We start from the raw sequence: 20,367 nt of genomic DNA on the forward strand, positions 1-20,367 counted from the left end.
TGCACATTTTTTTGTGATTGGTAATTGGTATAATTGTAATTTCTGTAAGTTTTACAGAACATTCATTTGAATAAGGTATAGAGAGAACCTCTTGCTCCAGAGCTTCATGTTTTAAAAGTATGTCAGACGATTTACAGGAGACGACGATCAATAATTAATGTATGGATTATATGGAGGTGCTACTTGACCATACACTGCATTTATACATACATACATACACTGCGAAATACTGTGCAACTCCATCATTGTTAAATGTCACAAAGGTCATGACCGAAAGAGATGAATCCCAATATTGACTTTCCTGTCAATTATAGGTGTACTGTATCTGGATAACTGATACATTTGGTATATTTCAGTTCAGCTCTGTACATCATGACATTGATACAGTTCCAAGGATGTGATCTATCCACTACAGGTATTTAAACTTTGGTAGAGCAATATCTTGCTTTTTACAACAAAAAATATACATTACCAGTCAAAATTTGACACCTACACATTCCAGGGTTTTTATTTGTACTCTTTTCTACATTGTAGAATAATAGTGAAAACATCAAAACTTTGAAATAACACATGTAACCAAGAATGTGTTGAACAAATCAAAATATATTTTCTATTTGAGATTTTTCAAAGTAGCCACCCTTTGCCTTGACAGCTTTGCATTCTCTCAACCAGCTTCATGAGGTAGTCACCTGGAATGCATTTCAATGAACAGATGTGCCTTGATAATTTGTGGAATTTATTTCTTCATGCATTTGTGACAATGTAGGGGTGGTATACAGAATATAGCCCTATTTGATAAAAGACCAGGTCCATATTATGACAAGAACAGCTCAAATATGCAAAGAGAAATGACAGACCATTATTACTTTAAAACGTGAAGGTCAGTCAATCTGGAAAATGTCAAGAACTTTGAATGTCTAAGTTTATTGTGCTGCTCCAGACAGGTAGGTTATCCTCTGTTGATACAGTGCCTTGTTCAGTACCCAGGTCATTGTGGTGTTCAGATGTTAAGTTTCTTTTAATTAAATGTAACTTCAAGAAATAGATTGTTTTCCTTGTATCAACCTTTCCTATGAAAAATCGGATATCACAGTTTTTGCTCGGTACTGAAATGCTCTATCTTAAACTTGACTGATGTCGTGCTGACATGTACATCGTTTTTGAGTGAACTATCCCTTTAAACAAATGTCATTGACATTTTAGAGCACGTAATACAAATCAAATAGGCCTACACAAGTTAACTATGATTTAATTATGTGACAATGCTCATTTGTATTCCACGAAATGCTATAGAAACATGTACGCGCGTAATGACGACAAAACCATCGTATCCAAGCGTTGTGCGTAAGGTCCCATTGAGGAGAAGAGCAGAAGATGGCGAGTTCAAACAATCCACGTAAATTTAGCGAGAAAATCGCTTTACATAATCAGAAACAGGCCGAAGAGACTGCGGCTTTCGAAGAGGTGATGAAAGACCTAAACATTACTAGAGCTGCACGGGTAAGTGCCTTGTTTTGTTTATTCATTCTGCTGCCAGGCTAGCTAGCTACTGCTGTACTGTCAGTAACCTAAGGTTAGCTAGCTAACGTTAACTGCAGCACGTTTTTATTACAAGTTGTTTTTAGCCAGCTGGTAGTGGCAAACATAAGTGGTCGATTGACTGCCCTCGCAATTAAAGCTAAATATTTGTATTCTGATAACCATCATTTATTGGGGCGTTACTTTGCCAGCATTTATAATTTGTTAACCGCAACCATCCCGTGAGCTGTCTTTGATGTTTGCTATGGTAGGCACCCAGGCAAGCTCAGGTATAACTAGCTAGGTTATTGCTAGCAAGCACCTGGTCCTATTCATATTCCCATACATCAATCAAAAGATTCCGTGTAGTAAGCTAGATAGTGATTTAACCGCTAGAAATTGCAATGAAGACTGAACATGTTTACCAGTTCGACTCAAACTGGTGCGTTTGACACAAGTTTTAATTGTTTACCTGTAAACTAAAGCGTCACTTGCTATGCATACAACGTTACCGCTAATGTTGACAAGCCATTTTGACAGAATTCACAATTCAGTTTTGCACGCCATGCAATGGGTTTGCATATTTACAAAGTACCAAACCATCTTTGACAGCACCAAGAATCCCGCAGCATTTGTGTATATGCATGCTGAGGTTTAACAGATTTGAAACTTCGAAGCCTTGAAAGCAGAGATGGAGAACATGGGATTTACTTCCTTGTCTTGAAGTTGTTCATTGTGTGTAATGCAAAGTTGGTTACTGTCAATCATTCTGGTTTGTATCAAATGTTCATGTTAGCCTGTTTATTCATCCCCATCAAATCAGGCCTTTGGTTAATCCATCCTTCATGCAATTCATTATTAAAGCAATTGGTGAACTAAATCATTCAGTAATTATTGAAAGGAGTATGGTGGTGAACCTACCAGTTGTGAACATAATAAAGGAATGGTTTAGGAGTACAGGATAGATTTATGTTGTGGTTTTAAAATATGCATATTTGATTTAAAAACAAATAAAATAAACTATGTTTGACAAATCTAGCGACATCTTTCCTTATGAGATTGACACAGCTTCCAGCTATTAAGCCCTGTCCACTTGACTTGGGACATAGTACTGACCTTGCACAAACTTGATACCGAATTGATTAAGATATAAACAATTTGCGGCTCATGTTAGCCTATTGCCCACCAAGTGCCTTTGGAGAGTTCCTCAATGAAATTGACACCTTGATAACCTTTCCCACTCAGCCCCTACCCAGATGGTTATTTGCAGCTGCAGTCTTCGCGTGTGCTCTCTCTCCCACTACTCTTTCCCCTTCTAAATCCTGCTCCCTCCTATCTCCTGACTTTTTGCCTCTTTGTCCCTACTCTCATCCCTTTCTGCATCCTTTGACTCTCACTGTCCCCTTTCCTCACAGCTGACCTTCCCCTCCCGCTCTGTGGCTGAGTGACTCATTGCGTGCTAACAGGGCTTCGGGTAGCTGAGTGGAAATGGAGGAAAACAAAACTTCTGGAGGACCTAACATCCTTCCACTCCCTGCTCTCGATCTTATCTTCCTCTTTAACCACTGCTAAAGCTGCTTTTTATCACTACATTTCAAGCTTCTGCCTCCAATCCTGTGAAATTCTTCTCCACTTTCTACCTCCTTTAATCCTCCTCCCTCTCTGCAATTACTTTGTCAACACCATTGAAAAAAAGGTGATGACATCCGCTCCTCTCACTCAGCCTACTGATCCACTGGTCCCAATCACACAGAACAACCATACGCCTTGTACTCTTCCCTCTCTTCAGATGAAATCCTGCGACTAGTGATGTCGGGCCACCCCACAACCTGCCCACTTGACTCCCTTCTCCAGACCAACTCTGGAGACCTTCTCCCATTCCTCACTTCTCTCATCAGCTGACCACTGACTGCATCCCCTATGACTTCAAGATGGCTAGAGTCGCTCCCCTCCTCAAGAAACCAACACTCGACCCCTCTGTGAAACTATAGACCAGTATCCCTAAGTTATTTTCTTTCCAAAATACTTGAGTATGCTGTCTATGACCAACTCTCTCTCTCTCTCTCTCTCTCTCGTTATCTCGCTCAGAACAATCTACTTGACCCTAACCAGTCAGGCTTCAAGGCGGCTCACTCAACTGAGACTGCTCTCCTCTGTGTCACAGAGGCTCTCCGTTCTGCCAAAGCTGACTCATCTGTTCTCATTCTCCTAGATATATCCACTGCCTTGGACACACTGAACCATCAGATCCTCCCTCTCACGGTTGGGCGTCTCAGGCTCTGCACACTCCTGGATTGCATCCTACCTGGCAGGTCGCTCCTACAAGGTAGTGTGGAGAGGATCTGTGTCTGCACCACATGTTTTCATTACTGGTGTCCCCCAGGGCTCGGTTCTAGGTCCTGCTCTTTTCGCTTTACTATCTCTCCTATCATTGCTATGCAGAAGACACTCAACTATTCTTCTTCCTCCTTTGAGGGGATGTCAGCCAACCACCTCAAGCTCAAGCTCAACCTCAACAAAACAGAGCTGGTCTTCCTCCCTGGAAAGGTCTGCCCGCTCCAAGACCTCTATCACGGGTTGACAACTCCACGGTGACCCTCTCCCAGAGTGCAATGAACCTTGGTGTAACCCTGGACAACAACCTGCCACTCTCTGCAAACATCAAAGCAGTGACTTGCTCCTGCGGTTTCATGCTCTACAACATCAGTAAAGTATGACCTTACCTCACATGGCGCAGTTCCTAATCCAGACACATTTAATCTCCTGTCTAGACTACTGCAACTCTTTGTTGGCTGGGCTCCCTGCTTGTCATCAAATCCCTGCAATTTAACCAGAATGCCGCAGCCCCCCTGGTGTTCAACCTTCCCATGTCTCCCCGCTCGTCCGCACACTCCACTGGTTCCCGTCGAAGTTCAAAGCATCTTCAAGACCCTGGTGCTTGCCTACGAAGCAGCACTCTGTTCCGCCACCTCTTGTCTCTTGGCCCCCTCTTGACCCCAATGGTGGAACAAGCTTCCCCCAAAAGTTAGGACAGTGGAGTCCTGCCCATATTTTGACATCTGAAACCCTACCTCTTTTTGAAGAGTATCTTCAAAAGGAGCATGCTAGCAGTTACCAAATACTTCCAGTATTGGTCTTCCATCAGTTAGGTATTGAGCTTAAAACTGCACACAGATATATACAAATGGTATCCCTGAGTTCATCTGACTCTGGGGATGTAGATAAAGTGATTCATTGCCAAAATCCTGAAGTTTCCCTTTAAATTAAGACACTGCAGCACCGGCGCGAGGGATAAGAAATGCGTTGTACTCAATTGTCCCATTATCCCAAATGTTATACCGAGAAGATTTTAATGAATGCTAGTTTTTCCGAAAACTGACCTTTTCGTCCTCATGCTAGGTAGCAGATGCCACAGCAGCCATTTTGGAATTCATCCCTGGATTGAGGTATGTATTCTGAGCCAAATCTTGCGCTGGTTCCGCGGTGTCTTAATTTAAGCAAACGGTCTGTCTGACCCTCTAGTGCAGCTTTAAGCAAGAATAAGGTGTTGGCTCTGCTGGCTAACCTATGTCTTATCTCATTTGTCCTTTTTAAAAAATGTTTTAGATGTGGTCCATTCTATCTTTAGCACTGTAACTTGTGTATCAACTGTTTTGGAATGTGATTTTGCTTTTTTTTCATATAGGCCTATCAGTTTAATCATTCATTCATGCTTTCATGCAATTTTACTTTGCACAGTTGCAGTTACAGAAGACCCAGTATTTGCAACTAGGGCAGAATCGTGGACAGTACTATGGAGGCTCACTGCCCAATGTCAATCAGATTGGAAATAGCAACATTGACCTGCCTTTTCAGGTGAGCTCTCAGCTTCTCTATCAGTTGGTTTAAAAAATAAAAAATACATTTTTGTTTAATGATGCAAATCAGTCTCACCTGAGGGAAATATAGTCTTTGATTGCTTCCATGATGGGCTGTTTTACCCTTGCGTTACCTTGAATTGGATTCCTGTTAACATTACAAGACACTTTAGTATTTTACCATTTTGAAGACTTGTCCTGGCGTATCAATACACTGAATTTTCTGGGACCAACCATCTCAGAAGGAAGCTAACATTGAGAATCAGACACCCTCTCCCCATCTTGAATGTTTAATGGTCCAATGAAGCAGTTTTTATCTCCATATCAAATCATTTCTGGGTAACAATTTAAGTACCTTACTCTGTTTTAAATGACTGTCTGAGTGTGTGTGTGTGTGTGTGGGGGGGGGGGGGGGGGGGGTTTGGAACTCTCTTATTGGTCTAACAAATTAACAAATTTACCACCTGGTGATGTCACCAGGCAGGCCAAAACTCCATCCTACCAAAACAGGCAGAGATTGCAGGTGTTCTTTTTAAAAGGGCATTATCAAAAAGGGCATTATCATAATTTTCACTTTTTCATTTTTTTTTCAACATCATAGTGTAGAAATGTACTGGAAAAATATAAACGCAACATGTAAAGCGAGCCGAAAATAAAGATCCCAGAAATGTTCCATAGCACAAAAAGCTAATTTCACCAAAGTTTTTTTGCACAAATGTGTTTACATCACTGTTAGTGAGCCAAGAAAATGCATCCACCTGATGGGTGTGGAATTTCAAGAAGCTGATTAAACAGCATGATCATTACGCGGGTGCACCTTGTGCTGGGGACAATAAAAGGCCACTCTAAAATGTGCCGTTTTGTCACACAATGCCACAGATGTCTCAAGTTTTGAGGGATATCCAGCAACTTTGCACAGCCATTGAAGAGGAATGGGACAACATTCCACAGGTCACAATCAACAGCCTGATCAACTCTATGTGAAGGAGATGTGTTGCGCTGCAGGAGGCAAATGGTCACACCAGATACTGACCAGTTGTCTGATCCACGCCCTATAAAAAAAAAAAATATGGTTTCTGTGACCAACAGATGCATATATGTATTCCCATTCATGTGAGATCCATATATTAAGGACTAATTAATTTCAATGGACTGATTTCCTTGTATGATCTGTAACTCTTTTGAAATGGTTGCGTTTTTAGTGTATTTTTATTTAACGGGAAATCACGTTTTAGACTGCACTGGCCTTTAAAAAGACACAAGTAGCCTATGTCATTGCTTTCTATATCATGGCATTCCATTTTTGAAATGTGTTTGAACTTGAATGTGTTTGAGGGCCCATAGCGTGACCCATTTTTAAATTAATACATTTGCACCATATTATACAAAGACATTTGAAATTGTATTATTTTTTTTTGTATGTATGTTTCAAAAGACAAATGTTTCTCATATGGTTGATTTTTGCATTTCCCGTCCAGAATTCCACCGTGGACAGCAGTCGGTCGACCAGGCACCACGGACTGGTAGACCGCGTTTACCGCGATCGGAACCGAATCACCTCCCCGAACCGCCGGCCCCTCTCTGTGGACAAACATGGCCGCCAGATATCCTTCTGCACTCAGCCAAAGATGATCTATTATATTGACAAGATAGTTGTGACTGCACTAACAATGGAAATGCATGTCCTCAAAGATGTAAAGCGATATCAGGTGGGACCATTCTAGTCAATGAGAAGGCAGATATGCACATGAACAACAGGCAGAACTCCAATATAAAGTAGTTTTTTTCTTTTTCCAAAGTTGCCAAAATTCCACATCAGTTCATTCGTAACAACCTACCCATTACGAAACTCCTATTTGATCCAATAAGCCTTACTTAGCAAATTAGCAATTCGATTTTTTTTTGACCAAATTGACACTTTGAACTTTTTGGTGGAGTAAACCCTCTCGCTTCGTCTCTTCCTCTCTGACTCAGCTCAGGTGGGACCAAGTATAAAAACAGCGTGTCATTGTTGGAAAATTCTTAGGTAGACTTTGCACTTTAGTCAATGAATACTGACAGTTAACTTGACCATTCAAATATAGATTTACATAAGATTTATATTTCACAGCTATTTTTTATATATTTTTTGTGTCCTTAACTGAGATTCACATTGACAGCTGCCCCTATGGCTCAGTGTACCTCTCACCCCCACCGGACACCAGTTGGAGGAGGTAGGCCATTAATGACAACTTCATATTTGGAAAAACTAGGGTTGGGAGCAATTTCATCTACATTCAGGAAAAGCACAGGATATGCAATGCCTATGTACAGTGGAACAAAAAAGTATTTAGTCAGCCACCAATTGTGCAAGTTCTCTCACTTAAAAAGATGAGGCCTGTAATTTTCATCATAGGTACACTTCAACTATGACAGACAAAATGAGGGGAAAAAATCTAGAAAATCACATTGTAGGATTTATTAATTTATTTGCAAGTTATGGTGGAAAATAAGTATTTATCACCTACAAACAAGCAAGATTTCTGGCTCTCACAGACCTGTAACTTCTTCTTTTAGAGGCTCCTCTGTCCTCCACTCGTTACCTGTATTAATGGCACCTGTTTGAACTTGTTATCAGTATAAAAGACACCTGTCCACAACCTCAAACAGTCACACGCCAATCTCCACTATGGCCAAGACCAAAGAGCTGTCAAATGACACCAGAAACAAAATTGTAGACCTGCACCAGGCTGGGAAGACTGAATCTGCAATAGGTAAGCAGCTTGGTTTGAAGAAATCAACTGTGGGAGCAATTATTAGGAAATGGAAGACATACAAGACCACTGATAATCTCCCTCGATCTGGGGCTCCACGCAAGATCTCACCTCGTGGGGTCAAAATGAAGTTTGCTAGTGAGCATTTGGATGATCCAGAAGAAGATTGGGAAAATGTCATATGGTCAGATGAAACCAAAATATAACTTTTTGGTAAAAACTCAACTCGTCGTGTTTGGAGGACAAAGAATGCTGAGTTGCATCCAAAGAACACCATACCTACTGTGAAGCATGGGGGTGGAAACATCATGCGTTGGGGCTTTTTTTCTGCAAAGGGACCAGGACGACTGATCCGTGTAAAGGAAAGAATGAATGGGGCCATGTATCATGAGATTGAGTGAAACCCTCCTTCCATCAGCAAGGGCATTGAAGATGAAATGGAGTGGCTTCGTAAGAAGCATTTCAAGGTCCTGGAGTGGCCTAGCCAGTCTCCAGATTTCAACCCCATAGAAAATCTTTGGAGGGAGTTGAAAGTCCGTGTTGCCCAGCAACAGCCCCAAAACATCACTGCTCTAGAGGAGATCTGCATGGAGGAATGGGCCAAAATACCAGCAACCGTGTATGAAAACCTTGTGAAGACTTACAGAAAACGTTTGACCTCTGTCATTGCCAACAAAGGGTATATAATAAAGTATTGAGAGAACCTTTTGTTATTGACCAAATACTTATTTTCCACCATAATTTGCTAATAAATTCATAAAAAATCCTACAATGTGATTTTCTGGATTTTTTTTTTCTCATTTTGTCTGTCATAGTTGAAGTGTATCTATGATAAAAAAAATTACAGGCCTCATCTTTTTAAGTGGGAGAACTTTCACAATTGGTGGCTGACTAAATACTTTTTTCCCCCCACTGTATATATTTTTTTAATTGCATGCTTAATTTAACAACTTAAATTTATTTGACCCAGTCTGAAAAATACCATGGCACATATGTGGTCGGGGAATAGGGGCCACAGAGATTTTGTTGATCTTTCTCTTCATTCTAATGCCAAAGGACGAACTCCGACTCAGCCCTACACCAGAGTGCCATGAACCCTGTGCCCCAGGACTCATTTACAGGGGGTTCACAAGAGCTCCAGCCTAAACAAGGTAATGGAGGATCCAGGTTACATGGACACGGAACAGCTTCTATTTATTCAGGCCTGTACCACTTTATTTATGCATGAATCCACTAGTGATGCACCGAAATGACATTTTTGGCTGATAACGATATCCAATATTTTCCTTGACAAAAAAAACGATACTGATATTTAACATTTTAGTGGCCTTGTAAGCATTCTAGTACTTGTTAAAACACACACACATGGACGCAGCGGTCAAAGGCAGTGCAAGAGGCGTCACTACAGTCTGGTTTGAATTATATCGCTAGGTGTCATCTAAAATAATCGTAATGCAGTTTATTTGATTTAATGGTAGTCGGACCGATCTATGTGAAGCTAGCCACAATAGTGGACTTTGCGGTTAGCCTTCAAAATAAAAGTATGGCATAATTATACTATTTGTATTAGTTTGCATCACTGTCAATCACATACTTTTTCATTTTGAAGGCTAACTGCAAAACCCACCATTGTGCCTAATCCTTATTGTGGCTAGCTTCACAACATAGAACACTGTCTGGTCGAGCATCACTAGCCAAATAGCTTTATCTGGCTGCTTATAACATTATTAGCTTTGAGCAACAGGGTTAAATAGCTGGCTAGCTATTTATTTTTCATTAACTGAAGTTCAGTTTCAATTGGCGAACAAGTGGCTACCTAGCTAATACTTACTCACAATGATTCCTAAATCATTGTTAAGAATAATTCATATGACTGTAGTTTCTACTGGTCATTGTTTTCAGGCTGGTTGTATTGGTGCTAGCTAGGTACCAAGCTAAAGCTAGCTACCCCAGAAGTTGCGGTCGAACAAATAATACTTTATTAACAGCGCGGTATTGTAAACACATCGTTCACGGCCGGTGTTTCCAGACTTTTTTTGTACGACTTTGACAATGCTACTGTCTTTTTTTGACACGGAAAGACCCAAACGGCGTTCCATTGTATGTGTGTATGTCGTGAAGCTAATAGCATTTACGCTATTACTGTGTGACTCCGGTAGAGCAACATCGGAAAAATAGCACACTTTTTAGTGTTAACCGGTCGGCGAAGGCCAACATCACCCACGACAGAGAACAGTTGATTGTCAAGGACAGTGAATACCATTATATTGGCTTTAATGGATTTCACCTTTGAGTTGTCTCGCTGAAATTTTCTTACTCTTACAAATGACTGCTTGACTTGTTGACTGCTCGATCCACACAGCAGACTTTGTGGGCTAGTTTTAGGAATGCTGTGTTGTACGTATAGCGCAAAAATTTATGTGGCATCATGTACCTTCATTATATAGGTATGCAGGTCAGCTTTGACATCGGTTTTACACATCGGGCATTAAACTAGACATCAGCCGATACCGATGTTGGCAGTTTTAGATAATATCGGACAATTCCGATATACATTTGAAGTCGGAAGTTTACATACACTTAGGTTGGAGTCATTAACTCGTTTTTCAACCACTCGACAAGTTTCTTGTTAACAAACTATAGTTTTGGCAAGTCGGTTAGGACATCTACTTTGTGCATGACACAAGTAATTTTTCCAACAATTGTTTACAGAAAGATTATTTCACTTATAATTCACTGTATCACAATTCCCGTGGGTCAGAAGTTTACATACTAAGTTGACTGCCTTTAAATAGCTTGGAAAATTCCAGAGAATGATGTCATGGCTTTAGAAGCTTCTGATTGACATATTTTGTGTCAATTGGAGGTGTACCTGTGGATGTATTTCATGGCTTCCCTTCAAACTTAGTGCCTCTTTGCTTGACATCAAAAGAAAACAGTCCAAGACCTCAGGGGGGGGAACAATTATAGACCTCCACAAGTCCGGTTCACCCTTGGGAGCAATTTCCAAACGCCTGAAGGTACCACATTCATCTGTACAAACAATAGTATGCAAGTATAAACACCATGGGACCACACAGCCATCATACCGCTCAGGAAGGAGACGCGTACTTTCTCCTAGAGATTAATGTACTTTGGTGCGAAAAGTGAGCAGGACAACAGCAAAGGACCTTGTGAAGATGCTGGAGGAAACGGGTACAAAATACCTATATCCACAGTAAAGCGAGTCCTATATCGACATAACCGAAAAGGCCGCTCAGCAAGGAAGAAGCCACTGCTCTAAAACCGGCATAAAAAAAGCCTGACTATGGTTTGCACATGGAGACAAAGATGGTACTTTTTGGAGCAATGTCCTCTGGTCTGATGAAAGAAAAATGGAACTGTTTGGCTATAATGACCATTATGTTTGGAGGAAAAAGGGGGATGCTTGCAAGCTGAAGAACACCATCCCAACCGTGAAGCACGGGGGTGGCAGCATCATGTTGTGGGGATGCTTTGCTGCAGGAGGGACTGGTGCACTTCACAAAATGGATGGCATCATGAGGATGGAAATTATGTGGATATATTGAAGCAACATCTCAAGGCATCAGTCAAAGCTTGGTTGCAAATGGGTCTTCCAAATGGACAATGACCCCAAGCATACTTCCAAAGTTGTGGCAAAATGACTTAAGGAATTGGAGTGGCCATCACAAAGTCCGGACTTCAATCCTATAGAAAATGTGTGGGCAGAACTGAAAAGGCATGTGCGAGCAAGGAGGCCTACAAACCTGACTCGGTTACCCCAGCTCTGTCAGGAGGAATGGGCCAAAATTCACTCAACTTATTGTGGGAAGCTACCCAAAACGTTTGACCCAAGTTAAACAATTTAAAGGCAGTGCTACTAAATACACTCAATTAGTATGTAAACTTCTGACCCACTGGGAATGTGATGAAAGAAATAAAATCTGTAATTAATAATTCTCTCTATTATTCTGACATTCCCCTTCTTAAAATAGTGGTGATCCTAACTGACCTAAAATAGGATATTTTTTACTTGGATTAAATGTCAGGAATTGTGAAACGCTTTACATTTATTTGGCTACGGTGTATGTAAACTTCTGACTTCAACTGTATCGTGCATCCCTAGAATCCACATGTCCTCATGAAAGGGTAAGCCACAGTCTTCTCGATCATGTATTACATGAGTGGGTTGGGTTCCACTCAGGGATGGAAATTAATCCTAGTTATTATGGATATTTAAAAAATGTATATAAAGTATCCTCCCCAACTGGCTCGGGAGAGGCGAAGGTCGAGTCATGCGTCCTCTGAAACATGACCTGCCAAACCACGCTTCTTAACACCCGCACGCTTAACCCGGAAGCCAGCTGCACCAATGTGTCGGAGGAAACACCGTTCAACTGACGACCAGAGTCAGCTTGCAGGCACCAGGCCCACCACAAGGAGTCACTAGAGCACGATGAGCCAAGTAATGCCCTAACCCGGACAGCGCTGGGGCGGCAGGGTAGCCTAGTGGTTAGAGCGTTGGACTAGTAACCGGAGGGTTGCAACTTCAAACCCCCGATCTGACAAGGTACAAATCTGTCGTTCTGCCCATGAACGGGCAGTTAACCCACTGTTCCTAGGCTGTCATTGAAAATTTTAAAAAAATTCTTAAATGACTTGCCTAGTTAAATAAAGGTAAAAAATAATAATAATTGTAAACCACCCTATGGGACTCCCTGTAATGACATGCTGTGCCCAACTGCCTTAGACGGCTGCGCCACTCGGGAGGCCCTGACTTTTTAGACCGGGCTATTAGAAAATGTGCCCATCTAGCCCGCCAGCTGGTAACATGTCTTCAAATATCGCATGGCATAGATTTCGGACCCTGGCTAGAAATTCTTAGCTAGTGGAACCTGGGATGGAAGTTAACAGGTTTTGTCCATGTTGGAGCAAATACTCTCTCTGTGTCACTATCACCTTGTGTACAACCAACCACTGCTTTCTGATGAGGGAAATGTTGGTGTAGTATTTTGACTTGTAATTGATTTTACTCAAGAATGCATGGAAAACGGATCAATAATATTGTGGTGACACACATTTGTGTGGTGTTCTGAAAACGGGAAGCATCTAGCTACCTGCCATTGAGCTGTGCCTGATGTTTTAAGTGTCTAAAAACCATTAAGCAGCTTCATTTCACTACAGGAAAAGTACTACTTTGAAAATATTTCAATGTGGGTTGATTTTAAATTAATGCCTTCAATTGTTGGTCATTACCTGATTTTTCTTTTATTTGTATTTTTCTCACCATTCAGTGCTGCTGCTTACAGTTCCTGGGACTGAGGAGTCTGAATCACATGCAGACAAGGATACACAGTGGGGTAACAAAAAGGTAGTGGAGCGAACATGAAGCCTAGTTGTTATATCTGTGCTTGCTCACAATTTTGTTTTTTTGTTTTTAATGCTGTGTGCTTTGCCTTTTAGAATGACTCAAGACCCAAGTCTTGTGAAGTCCCCGGGATCAAGTGAGTACTTACTGCACATCCTATCATTCATAAATCTAAATATGGTACACTGTAGAAAGGTGCTGTGAGAAAGATCACTATCCAGGCCATGCTTAATTATGTTCAAAGATTACTCAGTGAAGAGAAAGTGTCTGTCAGAGAGGACCTATGACACCAGAACTGACATTTCCACACAAGGCATAGAAAAATGTCATAATTCATTAAAACAAGCAAAAATCATTCAGAATGGATTACCTTTGCCATGTGCTGTTTTAGGTCATGTGTATCCCTGTTCTTTCTCCCCTCTAGTATATTTCCATCTCCTGATCAGGAAGTGAACACGTCATTGATCCCGGCCACGCTCAACACAGGAGGCTCCCTGCCCGATCTGACCAACATCCAGTTCCCCCCACCACTGCCCACTCCGCTGGACCTGGGCGAAACTTTGGTGTTTCCTTCCCTTAGCACCTCCAACAGCACGGGCAACCTGACAACCAACCTCACCCTCCTAGGCATCAGTGCTGCCAGCCACGGTAAGCCATCGATGGCAAAATTAATGTGGCACATTTTGTGTGTGTAATATATATATAAAATATACTATATATACTACTATATGCATTCAAAAGTTTGGGGTCACTTAGAAATGTCCTTGTTTTTGAAAGAAAAGCAAAACAAATATTTATCATTTTTAAAATAACATCAAATTGATCAGAGATACATTGTTAATGTTGTAAATGACTATTGTAGGTGGAAATTGATGATTTTTATGGATTATCTACATAGGTGTACAGAGGCCCATTATCAGCAACCATCACTCCTGTGTTCCAATGGCACGTTGTGTTAGCTAATCCAAGTTTTATTTTATTTTTATGGCTAATTGATCATTAGAATAATTTTGCAATTGTTAGCACAGCTGAAAACTTGTGCTGATTTAAAGAAGCAATAAAACTGGCTTTCTTTAGAATATTTGAGTATCTGGAGCATCAGCTTCATTAAATAGTACTGTAAAATACCAGTCTCAACGTCAACTGTGAAGAGGCGACTCCAGGATGCTGGCCTTCTAGGCAGAGTTCCTCTGTCCAGTGTCTGTGTTCTTTTGCCCATCTTAATCTTTCCTTTTTATTTGCCAGTCTGAGATATATGGCTTTTTTTTGCAATTTTTCTTTGCAACTCTGCCTAGAAGGCCAGCATCCCGGAGTCGCCTCTTCACTGTTGACATTGAGACTGGTGTTTTGCGGGTACTATTTAATGAAGCTGCCAGTTGAGAACTTGAGGTGTCTTTTTCAAACTAGACACGCTAATGTACTTGTCCTCTTGCACAGTTGTGCACCGGTGCCTCCCACACTTTCTATTCTGGTGAGTGCCAGTTTGCACTCTTCTGTGAAGGGAGTAGTACAGAGTGTTGTACGAGATCTTCAGTTTCTTGGCAATTTCTCGCATGGAATAGCCTTCATTTCTCTGAACTAGAATAGACTGCTGAGTTTCTGAAGAAAGTTCTTTGTTTCTGGCCATTTTGAGCCTTTAATCGAACCCACAAATATTCCATTAAATCAACCGTTTCCAGCTACAACCGTTTCATTACAACATTAACAATGTGTACACTGTATTTCTGATCAATTTGATATCATTTTAATGGACAAAACATGTGCTCTTCTTTCAAAAAACAAGGACATTTCTAAGTGACCCCAAACATGAATGGTAGTGTATATATAAATATTATTTATTTATTTGAAATTCTGATAATGTAACCAAGGATAATCTCTACGTGTTTTTAATTAACAAGCAAGTTCTGTATCAATTTTATGATTTGTGATCCACTGTTTTACTGGTGGTTTATGTACGAAACCTTCCTGAACTCCATGCAGCACCATTTCTACCATTTGAGCAAGGAAACCAATTTTTTTGGACATAACATCCAAAAATCTGACTTTGGCAATAGTCTACATGCAGAATAACCTGTTAACGTACACCATGCAGATATTAGAATGGTAATCATGTGACACAACTATATTGTCTTTGTAAGGTGTTTCCCATTACCCTGCAAAATATTGCATCAAACTGCCTACAGACACTGGAGCTCCTTGAACGTCTTGGCTATACGTCTTGGCTCCCACCCCCCTGTATCTGGAAAAAGATGCTGTTGAAATAACATGCACAGATAGCTGGCAGGAATATGGATGGCTCCACTTATTTATTTATGGCTCCTTGAGCATCTTTAGTTAAAATGCAGACTAGATTCTGAGGTAGTAGGTGAACCTTTTCACTACTGCAAACATTTCACAGAATGATTGTGTCAAGTTTCGCTAGAAACGCCATTTGTCAAGCTACTGAAAGCTAGATAGGTCGATGGATAGGTCCTTTATTACTTAGTGATTGGTACTTACTTAGGGATTGGCATATGAGTGGATGCATGCATATAAACGCATACAGCACACATCACTAGAAAATCAGTACAATGTAGTTGTGAAAACCCCCTGGCAATGTTACATTGCACAGCAATGCCCAGAATGAGTTTTGCTGTATTTCAGAGAAGAGCCACTGATGCCTGTCCTGTTGTCTTGGCAGGGATCCCAACCACCGCTCAGCCTACCGTGACGGCCCAGCGCAGACAGTCCACCCTGGTCCCCCTAACCCTAAACGCCAACCCACAGCAGTCACCGCAGCAGCTCTCCCCCACCCTATCGACCCCTCTCAACATCCAGGTGATAGGCTTTTTCTACGGTCGCATTCAGCAGTGATATTATTGAACTTTAACAGAGGTTGTAAACAAGTCATTTTTAACATAGAGATATCACTTTCAGTAAATCTGTTAACTAAAATGGGATTTTACCCTGATGTTTTTAAAGGGCCAAAGGCATGATGTAACATTTTGATTAATTAGATTGCTTAATCAACAAGGTAAATTCTTAGAGAGAAAGGTGCTGGAGTTTGCTAAACGGCTATGCAGACAAATGTATTTTTATCTCGACACAAACTTCAAAAGGAGAACTGGTAGTAGTGTTTTCAATTTATACTGAACTAAAAATTAACATTACATTTAAATAATTTAAGCCCTAATCTATGAATTTCACATGACTGGGAATACAGATATGCATCTGTTGGTCAAACATACCTTTTGACCATCATAGATCAGAAAAGTACCTGTGTCCACCACTTGCATCATGCAGCGCGACACATCTCCTTCACATAGAATTGATCAGGTAGTTGATTATGGCCTGTGGAATATAGTCCCACTCCTATTCAATGGCTGTGTGAAGTTGATGGGGACTGCAACACACTGCCTCCCAAACGTAGTCAATGGGTTACATGTCGTCTGGTGAATATGCAAGTCATGGAAGAACTGGGACATTTTCTGCCTCCAGGAATTGTGTACAGATCCTTGCGACATGGGGATGTGCATTATCATGCTGAAACATGAGTTGATGGCAGCGGATGAATGGCACGACAATGGGCCTCAGGATCTCATCATGGTTTCTCTGTGCATTCAAATTGCCATTGATGAAATGCAATTGTGTTTGTTGTCCATAGCGTTTGCCTGCCCATACCATAAACCCACTGCTTCCATGGGGCACTCTGTTCACTATGTTGCCATCAGCAAATCACTCGCCCACACAACGCCATACAGGACATGTGGACTGCGATTTGTAAGGCTGGTTAGACGTACTGCCAAATTCTCTAAAATGAATTTGGAGGCAGCTTATGGTAGAGAAATTAACATTTAAATTCTCTGGCAACCGCTCTGGTGGACATTCCTGCAGTCAGCATGCCAATTGTACTCTCCCTCAACTTGAGACATCTGTGGTTTTGTGTTGTGTGTCACATTTTAGTGGCCTTTCATTTTCCCCAGCAGAAGGTGCACCTGTGTCAGGATCATGCTTTTTATTCATCTTCTTGATATGCCACACCTCTCAGGTGGAGGGATTATCTTGGCAAAGAAGAAATGCTCACTAACAGGGATGTGAACATTTCAGTGAAATAAGATTTTTGAACTTTAATTTCAGCTCATGAAACATGGTACCAACACTTTACATGTTGCGTTCATATTTTTGTTCAGTGTATATAATAATGATTTGGTGGGTGATTATATTTGCCCTATTTCAATACGCATGTGTGAATTGAAAATTGTTTTGCACATCTCAACTTTCCCTAAGACACCCTTCAGAGAGTTGGGTCATGTCCAAGGTCTGCCTTTCACCTTGTTGGCTCGGGGATTCTAACTAGCAACCTTTTGGTTACTGAACCAACGCTCTAACTGCTATTCTACCTGCTGCCCTATATACATGGCTAAATCCCTATGTGAGATGAGCAAATGATGCCTACCAGGTGTAGTTTGGCCTTGTTTCCTGGAATGACTCAGCTAGCCAAGAGTAGAGGTCGACCGATTATGATTTTTCAACGCCGATACCGGTTATTAGAGGACAAAAAAAAGCAGATGCCGATTATTTTTTAATTTTTTAAATGTAGTTGTAATTATGACAATTACAACAATACTGAATGAACACTTATTTTAAGTTAATATAATACATCAATAAAATCAATTTAGCCTCAAATAAATAATGAAACATGTTCAATTTGGTTTAAATAATGCAAAAACAAAGTGTTGGAGAAGAAAGTAAAAGTGCAAAATGTGCCATGTAAAAAAGTTAACGTTTCAGTTCCTTGCTCAGAACATGAGAACATATGAAAGCTGATGGTTCCTTTTAACATGAGACTTCAATATTCCAAGGTAAGAGGTTTTAGGTTGTAGTTATAGTATTTATAGGACTATTTCTCTCTCTACCAATTGTATTTCATATACCTTTGACTATTGGATGTTCTTATAGGCACTTTAGTATTGCCAGTGTAACAGTATAGCTTCCGTCCCTCTCCTCGCTCCTCCCTGGGCTCGAACCAGGAACACAACGACAACAGCCACCCTTGAAGCAGTGTTACCCATGCAGGGCAAGGGGAACAACCACTCCAAGTCTCAGAGCGAGTGACGTTTGAAACGCTATTAGCGCGCACCCTGCTAACTAGCTAGCCATTTCACACCGGTTACACTAGCCTCATCTCGGGAGTTGATAGGCTTCAAGTCATAAACGGCGCAATGCTTGACGCACAAGAGCTGCTGGCAAAACGCACTAAAGTGCTGTTTGAATGAATGCTTACGATCCTGCTGCTGCCTACCACTGCTCAGTCAGATTATATGCAACGCAGGACACGCTAGATAAACTAGTAATATCATCAACCATGTGTCATTAATGAGTGATTATGATTGATTGTTTTTTATAAGACAAGTTTAATGCTAGCTAGCAACTTACCTTGGCTTACTGCATTCGCGTAACAGGCAGTCTCCTTGTGGAGTGCAATGAGAGGCAGGTGGTTATAGCGTTGGACTAGTTAACTGTAAGGCTGCAAGATTGGATCCCCCGTGCTGACAAGGTGAAAATATGTCATTCTGCCCCTGAACGAGGCAGTTAATCCACCGTTCCTAGGCCGTCATTGAAAATAAGAATGTGGTTTTAACTGACTTGCCTAGTTAAATAAAGATTAAATAAAGGTGTAAAAAAAAATCTGTGTCCAAAAATACTGATTTCCAATTGTTATGAAAACTTGAAATAGGCCCTAATTAATCGGCCATTCCGATTAGTCGGTCGACCTCTACTCCAGAGTAATTTGGAGCTTTCAATTGCTCGAGGAAGGCATAACATCCCAAACAATGTTCAGTGTGCAACGCTTTAAAATATGAAACGATAACCTTTCTCTGCCCATGGCACCAGTATCTAATGTTTGTTTAGTCCATGAACTGAGAATCTTTCTACAGCGTATTAAAGCCTTTGCGTCGCTGGGTGAAAACGAGATATTTAGCTACTCTTGTAATATATTGAAATGGATGCGCAGTAAAAGGTGATTCATTAATTTTTATCAGTCTTCATCTTGGTGCTATATTCTAGATAAAGGTAATGTATATTTTTCCACTTTATTTTTTATAGTACACTTGGGAAGATGATGCTAACATTTAGGCATTTTAAGTATTATTTGAGCCAACATCAGTTTTGGCAGTGTTACGTTTGCCAGCAAAGAGCAGTGCGGTAGGTAACTAACTGGATATAATGTAATTGTTTCACCTCAGTTACCCAAGTTAGTTAGCAAGCTTTCTTAAATTATTTACAGTTTTAAAGTTACCAAACGTTCTGTTATTTTGCTAGCTACTGTAACCCTGTTATAAGTGTTGAATTCCTCATTTTCAGGTTAAGTTCAAGCTTTTTTCTCTTCCTGTATCGTTAACAGGCAATGGCGATGGACGCCTTGACTCTGGAGCAGCAGCTATCCCAGTACGCCTTCTTTAGCCAGCTGACAGCGCAGTCCCAGGCCCAAGTGCTCAATGACCTGCAGCAGCAAGCCCTGCCCCAGGGCATCAGGCTAATTACCTTGGCCACCACCACTGCCTCCACAGCCACCCAGTCCTCCCCAGTCAGCCAGATCGCGACGACTGTCAACATCAACTCGGTGAGTCGCACGCTCTGTAGACCAATGACACGGTGGAAAACTGAGCTGACAAGATCCAAGAAAAAGCCAGTGTTGTAGTCCTTGTTTTGATGAGACTTACCATGGACTTTTTGTATGGTGCTCTACACGGTGAAACGCTTTTGTTTGTGACATTGGAGGTGGGATTATTGCTAAGTGTAAGTAGATTAGCCTTTTCCACAAGAGTATGGGAGGTGACATTACCAGTACTAATTCTCATGATTTTTGAGACCGCTGTTTCAGTCAGAA

At 41.1% G+C, this 20,367-nt stretch overlaps 1 protein-coding gene across 2 annotated transcripts in view; it reads left to right on the forward strand.

Moving 5' to 3' along the window:
• Window positions 1–1,284: 1,284 nt before the first annotated feature.
• crtc1b (CREB regulated transcription coactivator 1b) overlaps window positions 1,285–20,367 on the forward strand; it is a 36,241-nt gene continuing 17,158 nt past the window's right edge. The window contains exons 1-10 of one of the 2 annotated variants that reach the window (XM_020480330.2): window positions 1,285–1,500; window positions 5,257–5,373; window positions 6,854–6,979; window positions 7,527–7,588; window positions 9,185–9,279; window positions 13,423–13,499; window positions 13,592–13,632; window positions 13,921–14,144; window positions 16,177–16,313; window positions 19,882–20,100. In XM_020480330.2, the coding sequence (XP_020335919.1) occupies window positions 1,375–1,500; window positions 5,257–5,373; window positions 6,854–6,979; window positions 7,527–7,588; window positions 9,185–9,279; window positions 13,423–13,499; window positions 13,592–13,632; window positions 13,921–14,144; window positions 16,177–16,313; window positions 19,882–20,100 (1,224 nt within the window). In that variant the 5' untranslated portion in view covers window positions 1,285–1,374. The remainder of the gene's footprint in view (window positions 1,501–5,256; window positions 5,374–6,853; window positions 6,980–7,526; window positions 7,589–9,184; window positions 9,280–13,422; window positions 13,500–13,591; window positions 13,633–13,920; window positions 14,145–16,176; window positions 16,314–19,881; window positions 20,101–20,367) is intronic. The other variant, XM_020480331.2, reaches the window with a different exon arrangement.

Source organism: Oncorhynchus kisutch, linkage group LG4 (assembly GCF_002021735.2).
Source record: "Oncorhynchus kisutch isolate 150728-3 linkage group LG4, Okis_V2, whole genome shotgun sequence".
NCBI classification, from domain to species: domain Eukaryota; kingdom Metazoa; phylum Chordata; class Actinopteri; order Salmoniformes; family Salmonidae; genus Oncorhynchus; species Oncorhynchus kisutch.